Genomic DNA, 15,737 nt, shown 5'->3' on the forward strand with positions numbered 1-15,737 from the left:
TATCAGCCTTGCTGTGCACAAATGGATATAAATAAATGCTTATATGCTTTTCTAAAATAGGCCTGAAATGAGGACAGCACATGGGATTCTCTGACGTTGTCCAACTGCCTTGTGTGTCAGCACCTCATATCCAGGTGACAAAACTCAACATGCAATGCCATCGTGACCCAGGCCGACTTAAGTGAAGGATAATCTCTGTGATTGCTTCCCTCAGGGAAAAAGAATACTGTAATTTTTTTTGTGTTTTAGATTTTGCCTCAAGTTGTGAATAAAGCAACTTTTGATCAATTTTAACAGTGTAATTCACTGTATAAAGCAAGATCCTCCACTTCCAGGTAAGCAAATTTCCACTAATTTGTTGATGCTATTAGGTATCTACCATTTTTGCTTCTCAGACCTTTCAAGGTTTCTAATACATGATACTAAACGGCCCTGTCCAACAGGACCTTTTCTAACCTAAACACACCTTTCAACTTGGAATTAATATGAAACCACTAGAAGGGATGCCTTCCTATTTCCTTTTCTGTTCTGATTTTCCTGTCTTCCCCCATTGATAGCATGAACCTCTGCTCTATTCAATGTTCTAATTTATGCTTAAATCATGCAGTAGCTCCAAAACAAGCAATGTCAATTATATTTGAAAGACTACTGTCAGCAGGGAACAAACAACAAAGTGCTGTGGGAATTGTAGTGTATCTTGCAGTATATTTTGCAGACACTGTCCTTCCACTGCTCCAACTGCTCTAACAGGGAGTCTGGGTTCACCCAAAGAGCAGCAAACAGCAAAACATCAAACAAAACCCTTTTACCTCAAGTCCCTTAGGACTGTGGAATTGCTCCAATCTTCATCTGTACTCACTGCCTCCCTCAAAGCAGTTGGATGGAATAAAAAATGTCCTAGAAGATGCTAGAATGTTAAGAAATGGTATTTTCACCACTGGCTGCTTCCTCCATTAACCATCAATGGGGAGAGGTAAATGAAAAGGAAAAAAAAATAAGAACAAAAGGAAAAGGGAAACAGGAAAGATTAAGGTGGGAACAGGAAGGGAGGGATGAAGGGATGAAAATGGGTAGGTAACCTGGAATCACTGTGAAAGCTGCAATGTTGCCTCCACACACACTACCCAGGAAAAGAAAGACACACACGCTGCACCAAGCAGCGTAAGGCAGAACAAAGTATGCTTTCATGCTGCTGCCAGACTTAGGAGAGTGCTGCACAAAGCACAGGATCAGACCCACACGCTGAACAGAAAAGGAGATGTGCTCAAGCTACAGCCTAAGCTACGTGTTTCCTCCCACTGTAACTATAGCAAACTGGGGCCAGTGACATCATCAAGGAAAGGAGAGGATATCTTTATTTTCCCCCCAACACGGTCTTCTGTACACACTGAAAAACAGATTCTTCCTGTTACCATGGCATTATTTCATCACTGGTATCTGAGCAGAGTTGTAGACACACAGAAGAGGAAGACACCAAATCCTGTACAGGAAGGTGAAGAAGGGACAAAATTCAGCAGCCATCACCGCACATTCACAGACAGCTCCTCTGGAGATGCTATGGAACAGCTACAGCTGCCAGACAGAACCTCACCTGAACTAACACAGTTCAGTCTTGGGCCTGTTATTAGCTAGCATATGATACACAGTCACACTGTGGATTTAGACAAGGTTGTGACACTTTTCTGGAGGGATCCATTCTCCAGTTGTCCATAGCTTGACTGACATCTGAAGGAGTAATGGGTGATGATGGTACTGTCATAGTCACTCACCTATTCCATCTGGTTTACTTTGAGATGACAACTACAGCTCCAAGCATAAATGCCAATTAAACTCTGACCCTAGCCAGGAGAGTAAGGGCACTTGACAGACATGTTCTGTAGTATGCCTTTACGTATCACCTACACACTAATGACCCAAGCTTTTTCCTTCACAGATCGACAGAATCTGTAGACCCAAGAACCATGCAAGCAAACATTGGTGTCAGCAGGTCTTAAGGTAAGTTAGGAAAAACTCATCTTACTCTCCTGGGGCAGTCTAGGAGCAAAGTACTAAAGCTGGCTCACGGCAGTGTCAACCAATGTCCCCGAAAGGCCCATTCCACTCCTCTTTTCTGCCCTAATGGGAATGGGTGCTTTTCTGACCTTTACAGTGAGATGAACTGTGGAAGCTATCACTAAAAGCTAACCCTGTGAACAGGAAAGAAACTGATCCTGCTCACCATACTGCTCAAGGGAGCTTAATAGAAACGGAGCCAAGCATGCTGCAGGGAGAACAGGAACTTTTAATGGCAGCACCAGCTTAGACCTGATTAAGGTGGCTGTGAAACTGCACCTCTAATTGAGCAAGTATAATTATGGAGAGACAAAAATCCCCAAATTGACACACTCAAGCAGATAAAACACGGCGCTTCTTGACATCCTCACAGGTCAGCAGAGTGGGCAAAGGAAATGTTAAAAGACTGCAAAAAGCGTACAATTTGATATCTTTTGGGTGTCTATTTTTAAGAGACTCTGACTCAAGTGCTCACTTTGCTGCAAGTTTATTGTTTTATGGCTTAAGAACAAGGGTTCTGATTTTCCACAGCCCTGCACTTTGCTGTAGTCATTTATGCCACTGTAATGTCTTAGCAATGTGGGTGTAAACATTACTATTCTGGTTTGGTAGCATTTGCCACCCTCTTTGCCTAGGTGTGAATGACTGCACAGGGTGCAAGGCAATGGTGAAAGTACTGTTTTACATAGATCTTACACCCAGAGTAATATGGTGGACAGATATGTAAAGAGAGCAAGAGTGCAGAAAGAAAGATATTATCACCTGTGTGCTGAAAAAGCAACCCGACAAGAAGGCTTACCAAGCACAAGCAGCTCCACCGATTCTTCATTCTTGCCCTCCACATCATCCGGTGTGATAATAAGGCAGTAATAGAGCCCACTGTCTCCCCACATCAACTTCCCAATCTGAAGGTCTGCATCTGAAAGACAAAAAAGAAAAGTCAGGCTTTCCTTACAACACCTATGGGAAGAGTGAAGTGTTGAAAGCACCGGGTCCGTCTCTGTGTCACAAATCCATTTCATTTCCTTACTAACAAGGGGGGTTAACTTTTTCCAGAATATCCCAGTACTCAGGAAAAAAAACAGGCTCTGTGGTTGAAAGTGAGAAGACAGGTAATGACACAAGAGACAGCTCACTGTGCAAGTCCAAAGAGCATAAGGGGTAACCAGTGTCACTCTCTGTCCTTCCTGATACTTGAGCTTGGGGGGTCCAACAGTATTCTTGCCATGCAAGAAGTGCTTAGACAATATCTCCTCCACAGCACTTCAGTCATCTGCTGAAGAGGTTACACAGAGACAAAGGAAAACACTCCCACTTGCTGAGGCTGATCACACGCTCTGCACACAAGGGAGCCTCTACTTTTGGCTTGATGGTCTCCTGAGCCAAGCAGAAGCCTTGTGCTTTTGAGGGACAAGGTTTCCGACACATCCTTAAAGACCAAATGTTTAAAGGACCCTGCACCCCACATGACCACCCAACCTGACTTCACCCCATGAAAACTCTTCTTTTCACACTGCTGAAGGATGTATGGGTTTAGGTTCATGACAGCATAAGCTAGTGAAGTCCAGAGTTGAGCAAACATGAGATGTAGAATAACTTTGGTATTTCGGAACTGGTTAAAAAAATCAGTGAAGTTTGCAAGGAAGAGAAACCTAGTGCATGGAGATTGAATCTATACCTTTCTTGCTGGTGCCCCTTTGTTAAGTAAAATCTATGCAGAGAGCAATATGCAGAAGCCAGAAATAAAAACCTGTTCTTCAAAGGGAAAAGAATACCGTGTGAGGGCTGGAGAGCTACATGAAGTCATATGAAGGGATGCACCAAAGGAAATGAACTTTGGGTCTACGGTTGGTTGGCTATACCCTAAATGTCTGACATCCAGCAGGCTTTTCTAAGGGAGTGAATTGAACAATTTTACTGCCAGCTTCCAGTATCCCAAATTCCCAAGGGTCCATTCTAACCCCCAACAAGCATCACTGGCGTGGAAGAGTTACCATGGACAATGCTGATGTCTCTTTCCTTATAGAAGTCCCCTATAGTCACAGCAGATCCTTGTTTGGAAGCCACAACTCGGACTGTCCTCCTGCTGTCCACACAGTCCAAGTAGGGATCCCAGTCCAGGTTCCTCTTGCTCATTGTTTGTAAACCAGAAGTCGCCATCCCCAAAGCTTCTCCCACTCGGTCCTGGCAGTAAGATTTAAACCTCCACTGCACGACAGCTGGTTGGGTAGAAGAAGTGGAGAAATGGCAGCGAAGCAGAGCAGGCTGAAACAACATGGCCACCTTCTTCTTCTCAGGCATGGTAACCTGCAAGCCTTCCACTTCAGCTAAAAGACAAAAACATGAGTGTCATATGCCTTGGAATTACCTGAAGAGGAAGCTACTGCATTTTATCGTAGCACCATTTTCCCCATGTACATAAAATTAAACTATCCATCTGTTTCAGGTGCTAGGGTGCAATAACTCCTCAATGTACATAAGCATGGGTGTTGGCAGCAGAAGTTTGCTTTTTTCATAGCCTACAGCCACAGGGAAAAATACAGCATGATGGGCGTAAATGCTCAAATGTAATATCCTTATGCTCTGTAGATACCCTATCACAGTGGCATGACGACTCATGGCTTCTGTGGCAGGTACACACACAAGGAAGAGGTATTTTAGGGATGGCCACACTTTGCTTCTACAGCAGATCTGCCAAGGGGCTAGATCCTGAGTTCACAGCAATCCCAATGCAGAATAAGTTACCCCGCTCACAACTCTGGTGGCATCACACCTCCTCTCTGAAAGTCAGGCAGCATGCAGTGCCTGGCCCAGCCCATGGTGCACTGGCGCCCAGCTGGTGGTGTTCACTCTGCCAAAATCTAGAGGTGCATGAAGGAGTGGATCCAGAATTGCACAGCTCCTGCCGGGCCTGGCATATAGCACTGAGAGAAACTGCTCCATGTGGGATACGCAGAGAAAAATGGCCCAAACACTGAAGTTTTTCACATTCCCAGGGAGGAGATGGATCTCAACACCCAGTCTTTATCTACCAGCTACAGGAGAGCTGCTGCCCAGAGCTGACGTATTCAAGCCTTGGAGAAGACACATGGGAATGCTCCTGCATCCTTGGGTAGCTTAGGGAAAAGCCAAGAGCAATGACAGCATAGAGCCCTCGGGAGAATGAGGTACTTCATCCACCCACAGAGGAATGGCCGAAACCTTGCATGCATGCCCTGCATTGCTTCCGTTCTCCTTGTGCTGCACAACAATGACTGAGAGCACTCACACATGCTGGAATACATCCTGACACTTCCCCAAGCAGGGATGTGCAGGCCTGTGAAACAGCCCAGCTCAGGGGCAAGGAGAGAGCAGCTAAGAGGAAGTCTGTAATCAGAGGCATTTTCTGCAGCTGAGGGGCAGCAGTGCCTGATGGTGGAGGTTCATAGGAGAAATGGGATCCAGTTTCAGTACAGGAAATCATTATGGCAGCTCCCTACATGCAATTACCACACACCCCAAGGCCCAGAGCAGTGCACAGTGAAAAAGGGGACAAGACACAAGGAAACATTCAAGAGAATAAAGCAGAAGAATGTGTTCATGCAACATGAAGAGGGACTGATGGACTTTAGGGGAAGCTAAGGGAGGAATCAAAAGACAGGACAAAGAAAAGCTTCCTGATGTTGGGAAGCAGTAGCAGAGAAGGGCAAAAGCAGAGAAAGAAGGATAAAGTATCAGGTTAAGTATAGGAAGCAGATGGATAGGCAGGGTGACAATCATGGAATGTCATGTTTAACCAAGAAGCTTATGTTCAGCTGGAAGAAGCTGACGAAGGGCCCTGGAGGGGCTGTCTCTGAAGGGCTGGAGCCAGGCTGCAGATTAAGAAATGAGGAGAGGAGAGGAAATAGAGTCAGCAAAAATAAACCACCCGCTCCAGAAAGCAGGAATGAAAACGAGATGGAAGTTGGCAAAAGAAAATGATATGACAGGAGATATCTTTGGGATGGGAAAAAAAAAAAAGATGTAGACTCAAGCCCTGGAGCTTAAAGCAGAGAGAGAGCCATAAATGTATCAATGGTGTTAACAGCCAGCATGAAGGGACAAGATCAAGCTGGAGACAGCCACAGACCTGAAAAGCAAAAGCAAGAAAGAGATTCATGATCAGAAGTCAAAATCACAGGAAAGTGAAGAGGCTGGACCAAGAATGAATATTCATTTCAACAAATTATCAGTGTCCAAACCATAAATCACAATGAAGTCAGGGGATAAAAACACAGTATGGAAAGAAACTAGTGGAAAGCACATTTCAGAGAGGCAAGACAGTCACTGATACTAACAAAGACTTAGTGATCTAGGTAGGATTTGACCCTGAGGACTGCTGTGTGAAGGCTTACAGTGCTGAACGGTGCTATGGTGTTTGCACAGGGATGCATTACACTATGCACATCGTACTTATGCCATGTGAAAGCAGCACAGGAGATGTTATTACTTCTGCCAGAAGTGCCTGGACCTGAATCCAAACACCGTTAAGTGTGGGTGTTCTCCAGAGTACCACAAAACACAGCTGAGGTCCCAACAAGATGCTCCCACAGGAGAGGCAGTAGCATTAGGCAGCTCCTCCACTTTCTCAAGGAACAGGCAGAGAAATAACTCCTTTTCCCAGGAACTAGAGGGGCAGAAACATGGGGGCTACATGGCACTAAGAAAATGTCACCATTTGCTTCCCAAGGTGAACCAAGTAGTGATGTTGTCTTATTCTTTCCTCTCCAGAGACCTGTGCTTCCCAGGTTGTATCTGAATGCAAGACACAAGACAAGCACCTTGAAAAACAAATGGGTCCAGGTGAGACCTCCATCTGGCAACTCTGTGCCTGACCCCATGCAGTCTGTGGCCAAAGCCAGCTTGTGATGTGAGCTGATCAAGTGACTCATCACGTTACTGCAGCTTCAGGGACAAAAGAGTTGACACAGTGAATATTTAAATCTTTCCCTTGTGAACAAAGTATGCTGCTTACTAAACACAGTGCTTTCAGCTAAAAATGCACCACAGCCCTCCTTCCCTCTTAATGAGATTTATGAGTTTGGCAAGCCAGGGACTGCTTTACTAAATGATTAACTGAGCTTTAGCAAATTCTCATCTAACTCTCCCCACCCACCCCCATATCTATTTCAAGAAAAAGCAAAGCAGCTGGGGAAACACAGAAACTCTTTTTCTACCCAAAATCAGTTGGGAAATGTGCAGTGAATTATCTGGCATCTTCTATATTCTATCCCAAGCTCTTTATTAACATTTGAAGTATTATTTTCAGATTTCTTTCCAGAAATAGTATTTTAGGAGCAACACAGTGCCTCAGATTGAGAGACTGGAGCAGTGGAAACTCTAAGTCAAATTATATATCATTATGGCTGAATTGGGAAATTATACACCTGTTATTTCCTCTGTCAAAAAATTGTGTCAGAATCCATTCATGTAGTACGTCACTGCTGTAACATCATCCATCAAAAGGGCCACCAGGATATTCAGCTCCCTGAAGACAAGATGGTGGATTTACAACCATGGTATTTTTTTGTCTAGTTTAATACGAGAAGGACTAAAAAGAAACTGAATTGTGCTGTGCTGTTTTGACTAATGGAGCCAGAGCAAGATAAGACCTTATTTCAAAAGCATCATGGAAATGTACTTCCTGCACTTCAGAGAAGCAACTTGTTCATCGTGAATTTCATGATGTTTGAACTTTCACAAGAAAAATCTAACTCTAATCATGAGAGTAGTCTCATAAATACGTAAGAATTTCGATTACCTTTATTCTGTTCTCCTAAATCCCCAGAGAAAGGTCTGCAAATATTAATCAAGTGCATCTTAAAAACAACAGATATACTTCCTCTCAAAGAATAAAAGGATCAACCGGTTTGTGTATCTGTGCATGTGTATACACTCCCAGAGAAAGAACTTAAAAATAATCACACTTCAGAAACATAACTGCATGGGGTTTGTCTGTTTCTCATTGGCAAAGTATATTTGTCTCCTTCCTCTGATTCTTTTCATGAACTGTCCTCAGATTATGCATTCAAACTATGCAATCAACATTACACGCAAGCTATCACTAATATATCCTAGGGGTGATTAAAGACAATTCCAGGAAGTGATTATAGAGGGGATATTGGTACGGGCACATTTGAGTCTTGTGAGCCTGATCTTCATAATTGTCTTCCACAAGCAAAAGAGACAAGGCAACTGAGAGGTGATAACTTAGGCTCTTGCTTTTCAGTTGCCCCCTGGAGAAGCCTCCCTGAGGCTAGATGAATCCTAGGAAGATTTAGCTTCAAAACCTAGCCTTAAGTTAGCCTTTTTGAATAGAATCAAGAATCATGGAATTGTTTGGGGTGGAAGGAACCTTTAAAGATGATGTAGTTAGAACAGGGTTGATCAGAAGCACTAATCCCTGTAAATAATACCAAGGCCAAACGCTATGGTTCAGTGTAACAAGTCTCAGACTGCATCCTTCTAGTATGTAAGATTTGAGTCCAAGAGAAGGCAGCACACATTACTCTTCAGATCAGCATAGGTGTCCACATCTGTTGATACATCCTCTCTCTTTCTTTGCTATTACTTGGCTCATTCTACCACTTGCCTGAGCCACTAAAGCTGATGCTGTGAAACCACAAAAATTACACTCCCCAATTTTATGCAACTTTCTCGACAGGAGTGGCAGTTGTGCACAAAGAATGGAAGTCCTTGTGCCCCCAGTCATGCACCTCTGGAAAACTACTCCTAGACTATACCTAAGGGCTCTGGCAGAAAAGCATACATTCATTGGTAACAGGTAGTGCTCCTAGGGTCATTTGTATCACTTACCCAAACAAAAACTGCCGAGCAAGGAGATGCTGTAACTTTCTTTTCTGCACCTTGGCTACTGTGCATAAATTAAAACTGTGGGATCACTTGAGATTGTATTGTACAGATTCTTGCCTACTCAGGCTGGACTAAATCCAATCTATGCAATTTATCAACAAAAGCCATCACCACCAGATTATGTTGAGTGGCTTATGGGAAATTAATAGGATGCCTTGGTTTGGTTCCTATCAGACTTGTGCTCTTAGCAACCTAGCATCTAACTGTTACTCAGCAACCGGTCACCACTAACTTCTGGGAAAGAAATGGGAAGAGTCTCTCCAAGCCTTGTAGTACCAAGCCTGTCTTTGGGATAGCACTGGGATTTCCACTGCTGGCAGTCCTGCTCAAGGTGATCTCAAAGGAATAAAAAGTAAAAAAAGTATGAGATTTCTTCCCAGTTACATGCTGTGTGCAGCCAGTCAAGGAAGTCAAATGAACACTTAAACTCAAGGCAGATAAAACAGTCCATCCGTTTCCCTGTCTTCCCAAGAAGTCTGTTCTGCTGGCCAGGAAACAGCAAAGCACAACTGTGCTCCAACATGCCCCCTCTGCCTGCTCTCCTAAACTGTGGCTGGGAAAGCAGAGGTAAATCTACCCACCTTTGTAGTATACCATTGCATTGATGCAAAACTGCTTAACAGGAAGAGAAAATCACATTTTAATGTGGACAGTCTTCTAAGGGTCATCTTTCCAAGCTTATCCTGAGTCATGAACCAGAAAAAAAAAAAAAAAGTGCTCTGCTTGTTCTGTAGGTAAAACTGGAGTTCAGTCTTCACTTCTCTCTAGTTTTAAATCATTAGGAATTGCAGCAATCATATGAATAATGGTAAATACGGGGAGAGGATTCATTCCAGAATCAAGTTGCAGTTGGTGATTTACAAGAACAAGCTTTATACAGGAGTTTAAGGATACTTGGCAAATTGTACCTTCTTTTTCTAGAATGAGAACACAGTCCCACACATACTTAAACCCATGTCATTCCACAGGAAGGAATAAAGGGTGACCATCCCTTTGCTGTTGTTACTCAAGCACCAGCTTTAGGCACGTGGGAAAGCAGGGCAGGAGGATTAGAAGCCAAACCAAAACCACTGTACCTCACATTTTTTTGAAATTCCAGTAAGAAGTCACAATGCACAAAACCAAACAAAAGATAAATGCAGGAGCCAAAAATTAAGGACAAACAAAGGACTGAGAATTCATGCTGGGAGGAAAGGAACTGTGAGTGGTTGTTAGACATTTCTCAGTCCACCCCAAGGAGGGAGGAGGGGAGAGAAGGAGGAGAGAGCCTCTTTCTTGCTGCCTTTTGTTTCCCTGCTTCCTCCCCATTTTCTACTCTGTGTCTTACCCTGGCCCCTGCACTTCCCAACCCCCACTTTTCTTTCCCAGAGTGGAGTGTACCACTCCGGCTGGATTAGGGCTCCTTACCTTGCTGCGGACCTTTCATTCCTTCGCACAGCCACTGGGGAGAGGAAAACCTTGAATCCATATTTGCTAGCCTCTCTACCCTTTTCTGTGCACACACGTAGACGCTCACACACACACCTTCACTTGTTTGCTTTCTCCCAGCCATGGAAGAGGACAGCAGCGCGGGCTCCATCGCTGGGCGGCAGCGGCGAGAGGCTGGAGGGCAGCAAGCGGCTATTGGCTGCCTCCATCTCTCAGCACACGGCTGCTGCTAACCTGTTGCCTGCCAGAAGCCTCTGCCTGCCTGCGGCTGACAGCACCAGCAGCAGGCAGACCTGTCTCAAAGCCCAGGACTAGAGGAAACTGGAAGGTTTTCCTACTGCAGCGGTACCTCTTTCTTGCATGCTTCAAACAGCGGTAGCTGCCAGTAATTAACTACTTTTAATGGAGGGAGAAAGGTGTCAACAGCGTAGCCTTTCAGCTTGATGGAAAAGTCCTGACATGTCCAGATAATGAACCTCTTTAAAAAGAGGGAGGAATGTAATGTCAAATCTATCTCTACCCTGTACTCCTCCTACCAGTCCCCCTATGTTATTTATCAGCATACCACTATGGCTAGCAGGAAAAGAGTGGTAGCTGTGGATGGGCTGGACTACAGACCAACTCAGTGAAGTCGGATACGTTTGGAAGCAGCCAAATGGCAGGGCAGGAGGCAGGGAGAGAGGCAAGGAAGAAGAATGAGCTGGGAGATGCCAAAGCCCCAAATGAGGCCATGAAACCCTGGAAGGGAGCAGTAGGCAGGCACTGGTGTTGAAGATGACTCAGAGTGCAAAAGCAAGGAAAGTGGTAGGTGGGTGGTGGGAGTGAGGTGTTATGACTAAAAGCCGAATTTACTGCTTGTGAATCCTAAATCTGAATAGGAAGAGGGAAAAGGCTGAGGGGGGTTTTCTTTTTCTTTGGGGTTGTTTGGTTTTGGTTTTGTAGGATACACTGGTGGCAGTGGGAAATAAATGCCACTTAATTCAAGTGTGTCTGCTGCTTCTTTTAGCCTGTAACCTGCCTGCCTAAAACCAGCCTGCTGCAGCTTTTCCTAAGGAGTGCTTCTGCCTGTGCCTGGATGCTGCACCAGCTCACAGGAGTAAGCAGATCCTATTTCTCCCTGATTCCCGCCTGCCCTGCCGCTCTTACTCTGCCGTAAACCCTACTCTCTCTTTTCCTTGTTAATCCAGTTTTTAGATCCAGCCCCTTTTCAGCTTGTTCCCTCTCCCCTCCTCCTTGCTTAGGAAGGGACTGCCGTACCTCTTAGGGAGTCAGCCGGGCAGGAGGTGGCCGGCAAGCTGCGCTATGGAGCGGCAGTCCCGTCCTGCGGTCAAAGGCCTATGCTGTGCATACTACACCATCACTGGCACAGCCGGCTTCTGCCCCCCCGGCAGCCCCCTCTTCTCACACCTGCGTTAGACGGAGTGCTCGTCCAGGACACCGGGAAAGGAGAAGTTCCTTCAATTGTTCCCGGCCCGGCGTGGGAGCCGAGGGCTGTCGCCATCGCCCCTGCACCGCAGCCAAGGACGCTCCGGCCTCCCCCTGCTCTCCTGCTGCCTCCCCGGGCTGGCTCCCACCTTCCCAGCCACTGAGCGCTCCTCCGTCCCTTAGCTCCGCGGTAAACACTGGCCCAACCGCCCCCCGCGGGCAGCAGCGCCGGTGCCCCGCGGACCTGTTCTCCGCCCGGGCAGGAGGCGCCGGGTGCCTCCCCCGTCCCCAGTGAATCCAGCGCTCTCCGAGAAGTGCCCGCAAACTGCACGGCGGGACGCCCCCGAAAAGCCCCCCGGGCGGCTCCCTCCACAGTCTGCCGTGGCACATCCCCAAACCTCCCGTTCTCATCCTAGAGGAAAACGTAGAGCCCGCTGGGCAAGGCACAGCACAAGGTACGTCGGGGCACCGGGACACCCGCGGCCGGCAGCCCCCGGCCCTACCTGCGAGCCAGAGGAGGACGATCCAGCCTAGGACGTGCCCATCCATCTTCCCGCTGGCCCAGGCGGCGCGGGCGGGCGGCAGGCGCGGGGCGGGGGCGCGGAAGGGCGGGCACGACCATGCCGAGGGGCGGTGGGAGAGGCCCAGGGGGCGGCCCCGGCCGGCGCGCCCGCAGCCACCTCCCCCCAGAGCCGATCAGGCTCGCAGGGAGCGCTCGTGTTGTGTGCCTGCGCTTCCCCCCTTGCTCCTGGCCCCTGCGGCGACGGGGGGGAGGGAGGGGGCACTTGTCAAGGCCGGCCCCGCCGCTGTCCGGGCGCCGCGCCAGGCGGGGACAGCGCGACGGTGGGGCTCGGGCGGGCGGGGGGCGGCTTCCCGAAACTGCTTCCCTGGCGCGCTTCCCCTGGCAAAGGCGCGTTGCGATTGCCAGGTGCTGCCGGGGGGCGGCCGGAGCTCGCCTCGGCTTGCGGTCACATCGGAACGTTTCTCTGCAACTACTTCAAGCCCCTCGCTCCTGCCCCGTTCCGGTTTACAACTTCACTAGTGAACTCTGGGAAATGTCCACTGCGATCATCTGTCCTCCCCGAATTTAACAAATGTATGCCTTGGGAAATGAATGTAGACTCTTCGAATTCGGAATTTTCCCTGGGGTTTCCACTTTCAGCATGGGCACTGATGCAACTAATTACTGTAATTTTAGATTAAGATTCGGCTTTGAGCAACCTGGTGTAGTGGACAGTGTCCTTGCCTGTGGCAGGAGGGCTGGAACTAGATGATCTTAAGGTCCTTTCCAACTGAACCGATTCTATGATGCTATGATTCTAACGCAACCCATTTATGATGATATAATTTTAGATGAGAAGGAGATATTCTGGCTGTTAACGATGGACAGCCAAGTTGTGGGGTGTTAAATTTTCATGCCACCATGACACTGGAAGGGGGTGGAAGTATTTTTGGAGGAAGGGCACGGCCAACAAGAAATACAGCTGAAGAAGATCACTTTAAAGAGATGGATGTGGCAGTGAAATGAAATGGTTCTGGCCACAGTGGACACACGTATACACACATACTATACTTAAAACCTCTAAACTTCCTATGAAAGCAAAATAAATCAGTGGAATTGTCCATAGGCCTAGAGCTGGCTAAATAGCAACATGCTCTTCGGTGGCTCAGCACCAGAGAAGCACCTTCCAGCATGGCACCCACCATTCAGAGCATCCAGCACAGCTTCCTTTGCATGTTGTTCATCTTCTGGCATTTTCTTTTCAGGCACTTGGCTGGTGTTTGGATTCTGCAGGCATCAGTGAGCCCCTTGAGAGGTGGGAGTAGTCTTCAGCTTCGCATCTGGAATCTGCCAAAGAACATAAACAACCTTGACATCCTTCCAACCCTAACTATTCTATGATTCTGGGGTTTTAATGCAAAGCTGGGCCCCAGAGTTGTGTCCCACTGCTGAAGGCAGGGTGCACAGGGGTGCTGGAAGTAAAACTGAACAAGCCACTGGCATTCTAGCCAATATTTTCTGACTGTGTGTAGATCCCTCATAATTTTGCCTTTCAGATTGAACCTCTCTACAGGCAAGATAAGCTTATTTCCAAAGTGTGAATAAAAATAGATCAATAATTTCTGAGTGAAAAAGCAAAACAGCATGTTTGCTATGATAAAAGATGTGTTAAAACATTTTACTTGGTTTTGAACAGTTGCAGTCCCTCTGTTAATAGTGTTAAAGTGGAATTAAGCAAGGAGATAATCCCTAGGCAGCAAGTCTGGGTTTAAGTGTTTTATTCAGTGCTACTCAATGTAATTTTCAAATACTTTTCACGTAGAAGTTTGTTTTTATTCAACATTGCTTTGGGGAAAAAAAAAAAAAAGGAAAACAAAACCCTACACCCCAATCAGTGTCCTCGTATTCCTATGACCTAATACGTGACGAATTTAACTGTTTTGCAGCACTGGCAAAAAGCCACTATTAAGAACCAAGACCCTGTTATGCTAAAAGAATGTACATACACAACAGCACAGAGAGCTGATCTCCTTCAGCACATAGTGATCTGATACCCCACTGCCTTTGTGCATACTTGCAGGTGGAAAACACAGCAGAAACTCATGTTAGGGCCACAGCTTCAACTTCCAGAAACACAACTCGGATGGAGCTGGGATCCTTTGCATCAGCTGAGGGCATGCCTCATCACTGTTACAGATCTATAGGCTATAATACATGAAGATTTGTATGGACTGACTCCTGAAAGGTGAACACAAAGCTATTTTTCTCTCTTTCCCATAACTATTTTTCCTGATAACCCTCAAAACTTCAAGTGAAATCCCGGTGCCTTGACCTTCTGCAGTTTAATTGGCCAGGACCTGATCCAGAGTTTCCTGCGACAGTGCTGATGTTGATATGATCTGACTGGGAGCAGTGCAATCTCTTGTGCGTCACTATTGTTACCTACTCCTAGCATGGTCTGGTTGTTTTTTTTACTCTACTCCAGCTTCTGCAAATAAATCTGGCATACATCAGTTTTGCTAAACTTTTGACTCACAACAAAGGAAGGAAAGATTTTAAATAGAAGGAAGCACCATTGTTTTGCCTGTAACATTGGATTTATAGCTGCTTTGAAATTTTCATACTCAAACTCACTGTATGGTTCTTTTTCACTTAATGTGATCTGTCATTTGTATATATGCAGATATGATGGATGCCTGAGCCCTGAATAGATGTTCCAGATCTCTGTAGACCTTTGATCTGAGTATTGCAACATCTGAGCTGGCTTAATAGTTAATGCTGGGATGTTGTCTTTCCTTTTCACTAGTTAGGAGGGCTGCAGTTAGCCCAGTTTCACCTTAAAAGGGTGAGTAAATTTCTGTGCAATTAGCCAGATTGCTTCAAGCCACAGCCCAGCAGGGATTCACTGTCCCTTGAAAACAGCCTACTGGTAGACTTCAACCTTTGTCTCCCTCAGTCACTTTATAACCCAAACAGCCAAATTTCCTGTGCCTGTCCTGCATAATTTATCCCCAGACTGAATTGGAAACATACCACACTACAGCACTGTTTGATATAAGTGATACTGTGGCTCTATCTGGATCAGTTCCCCTCTAAGCAATGGGTTCATGAACAAATTCAGCTGAACAATATGGGCACAAACTCACTTTTTGTTCATGCTGTAGCAGCTGCTGACTCTTGTCTACTACTTCACTCCTTCCTTTCATCCACTAGCATGGGTCTTTTGTGGTCATTTCCTCTGTTGATAAGGAAATGACCTTATCATGATAAGCAGAATCAGCTTTTTAAATTACCAGCTGGAATAATTTACACCAACACCTCACTCTGAATGACCCATCTCAGCAACATCCCTGAAAACCTTCTACACTCCATTAAGATACTTCTCTTCATGCCTACTTTTGCACATCCATTCAGCCCCCCAGATTTCCCTTGTAGAAAT

The 15,737-nt window shown here is 46.2% G+C and overlaps 1 protein-coding gene and 1 long non-coding RNA gene across 12 annotated transcripts in view; one reads left to right on the forward strand and one right to left on the reverse strand.

The window, feature by feature from the left end:
- ILDR2 (immunoglobulin like domain containing receptor 2) overlaps positions 1-12,556 on the reverse strand; it is a 41,631-nt gene extending 29,075 nt beyond the window's left edge. For 4 of the 11 annotated variants that reach the window (XM_065676447.1, XM_065676444.1, XM_065676443.1 and 1 more), the window contains exons 1-3: positions 12,300-12,555; positions 4,047-4,379; positions 2,852-2,971 (exon numbers count right to left, since the gene is read on the reverse strand). In XM_065676447.1, the coding sequence (XP_065532519.1) occupies positions 2,852-2,971; positions 4,047-4,379; positions 12,300-12,345 (499 nt within the window). In that variant the 5' untranslated portion in view covers positions 12,346-12,555. Of the gene's footprint in view, positions 1-2,851; positions 2,972-4,046; positions 4,380-7,457; positions 7,559-10,350; positions 10,707-12,299 lie in introns of those variants that run through there. The other 7 variants (XM_065676446.1, XM_065676442.1, XM_065676439.1 and 4 more) reach the window with 4 other exon arrangements.
- LOC136013110 (uncharacterized) lies at positions 11,639-14,111 on the forward strand. Its single transcript, XR_010612148.1, has 2 exons — positions 11,639-12,251; positions 13,564-14,111. It is a non-coding gene; the product is annotated as an uncharacterized LOC136013110 (long non-coding RNA).
- The last annotated feature ends 1,626 nt before the right edge of the window (positions 14,112-15,737 follow it).

This window comes from Lathamus discolor, chromosome 4 (assembly GCF_037157495.1).
Source record: "Lathamus discolor isolate bLatDis1 chromosome 4, bLatDis1.hap1, whole genome shotgun sequence".
In the NCBI taxonomy this organism is placed as follows: Eukaryota; Metazoa; Chordata; class Aves; order Psittaciformes; family Psittacidae; genus Lathamus; species Lathamus discolor.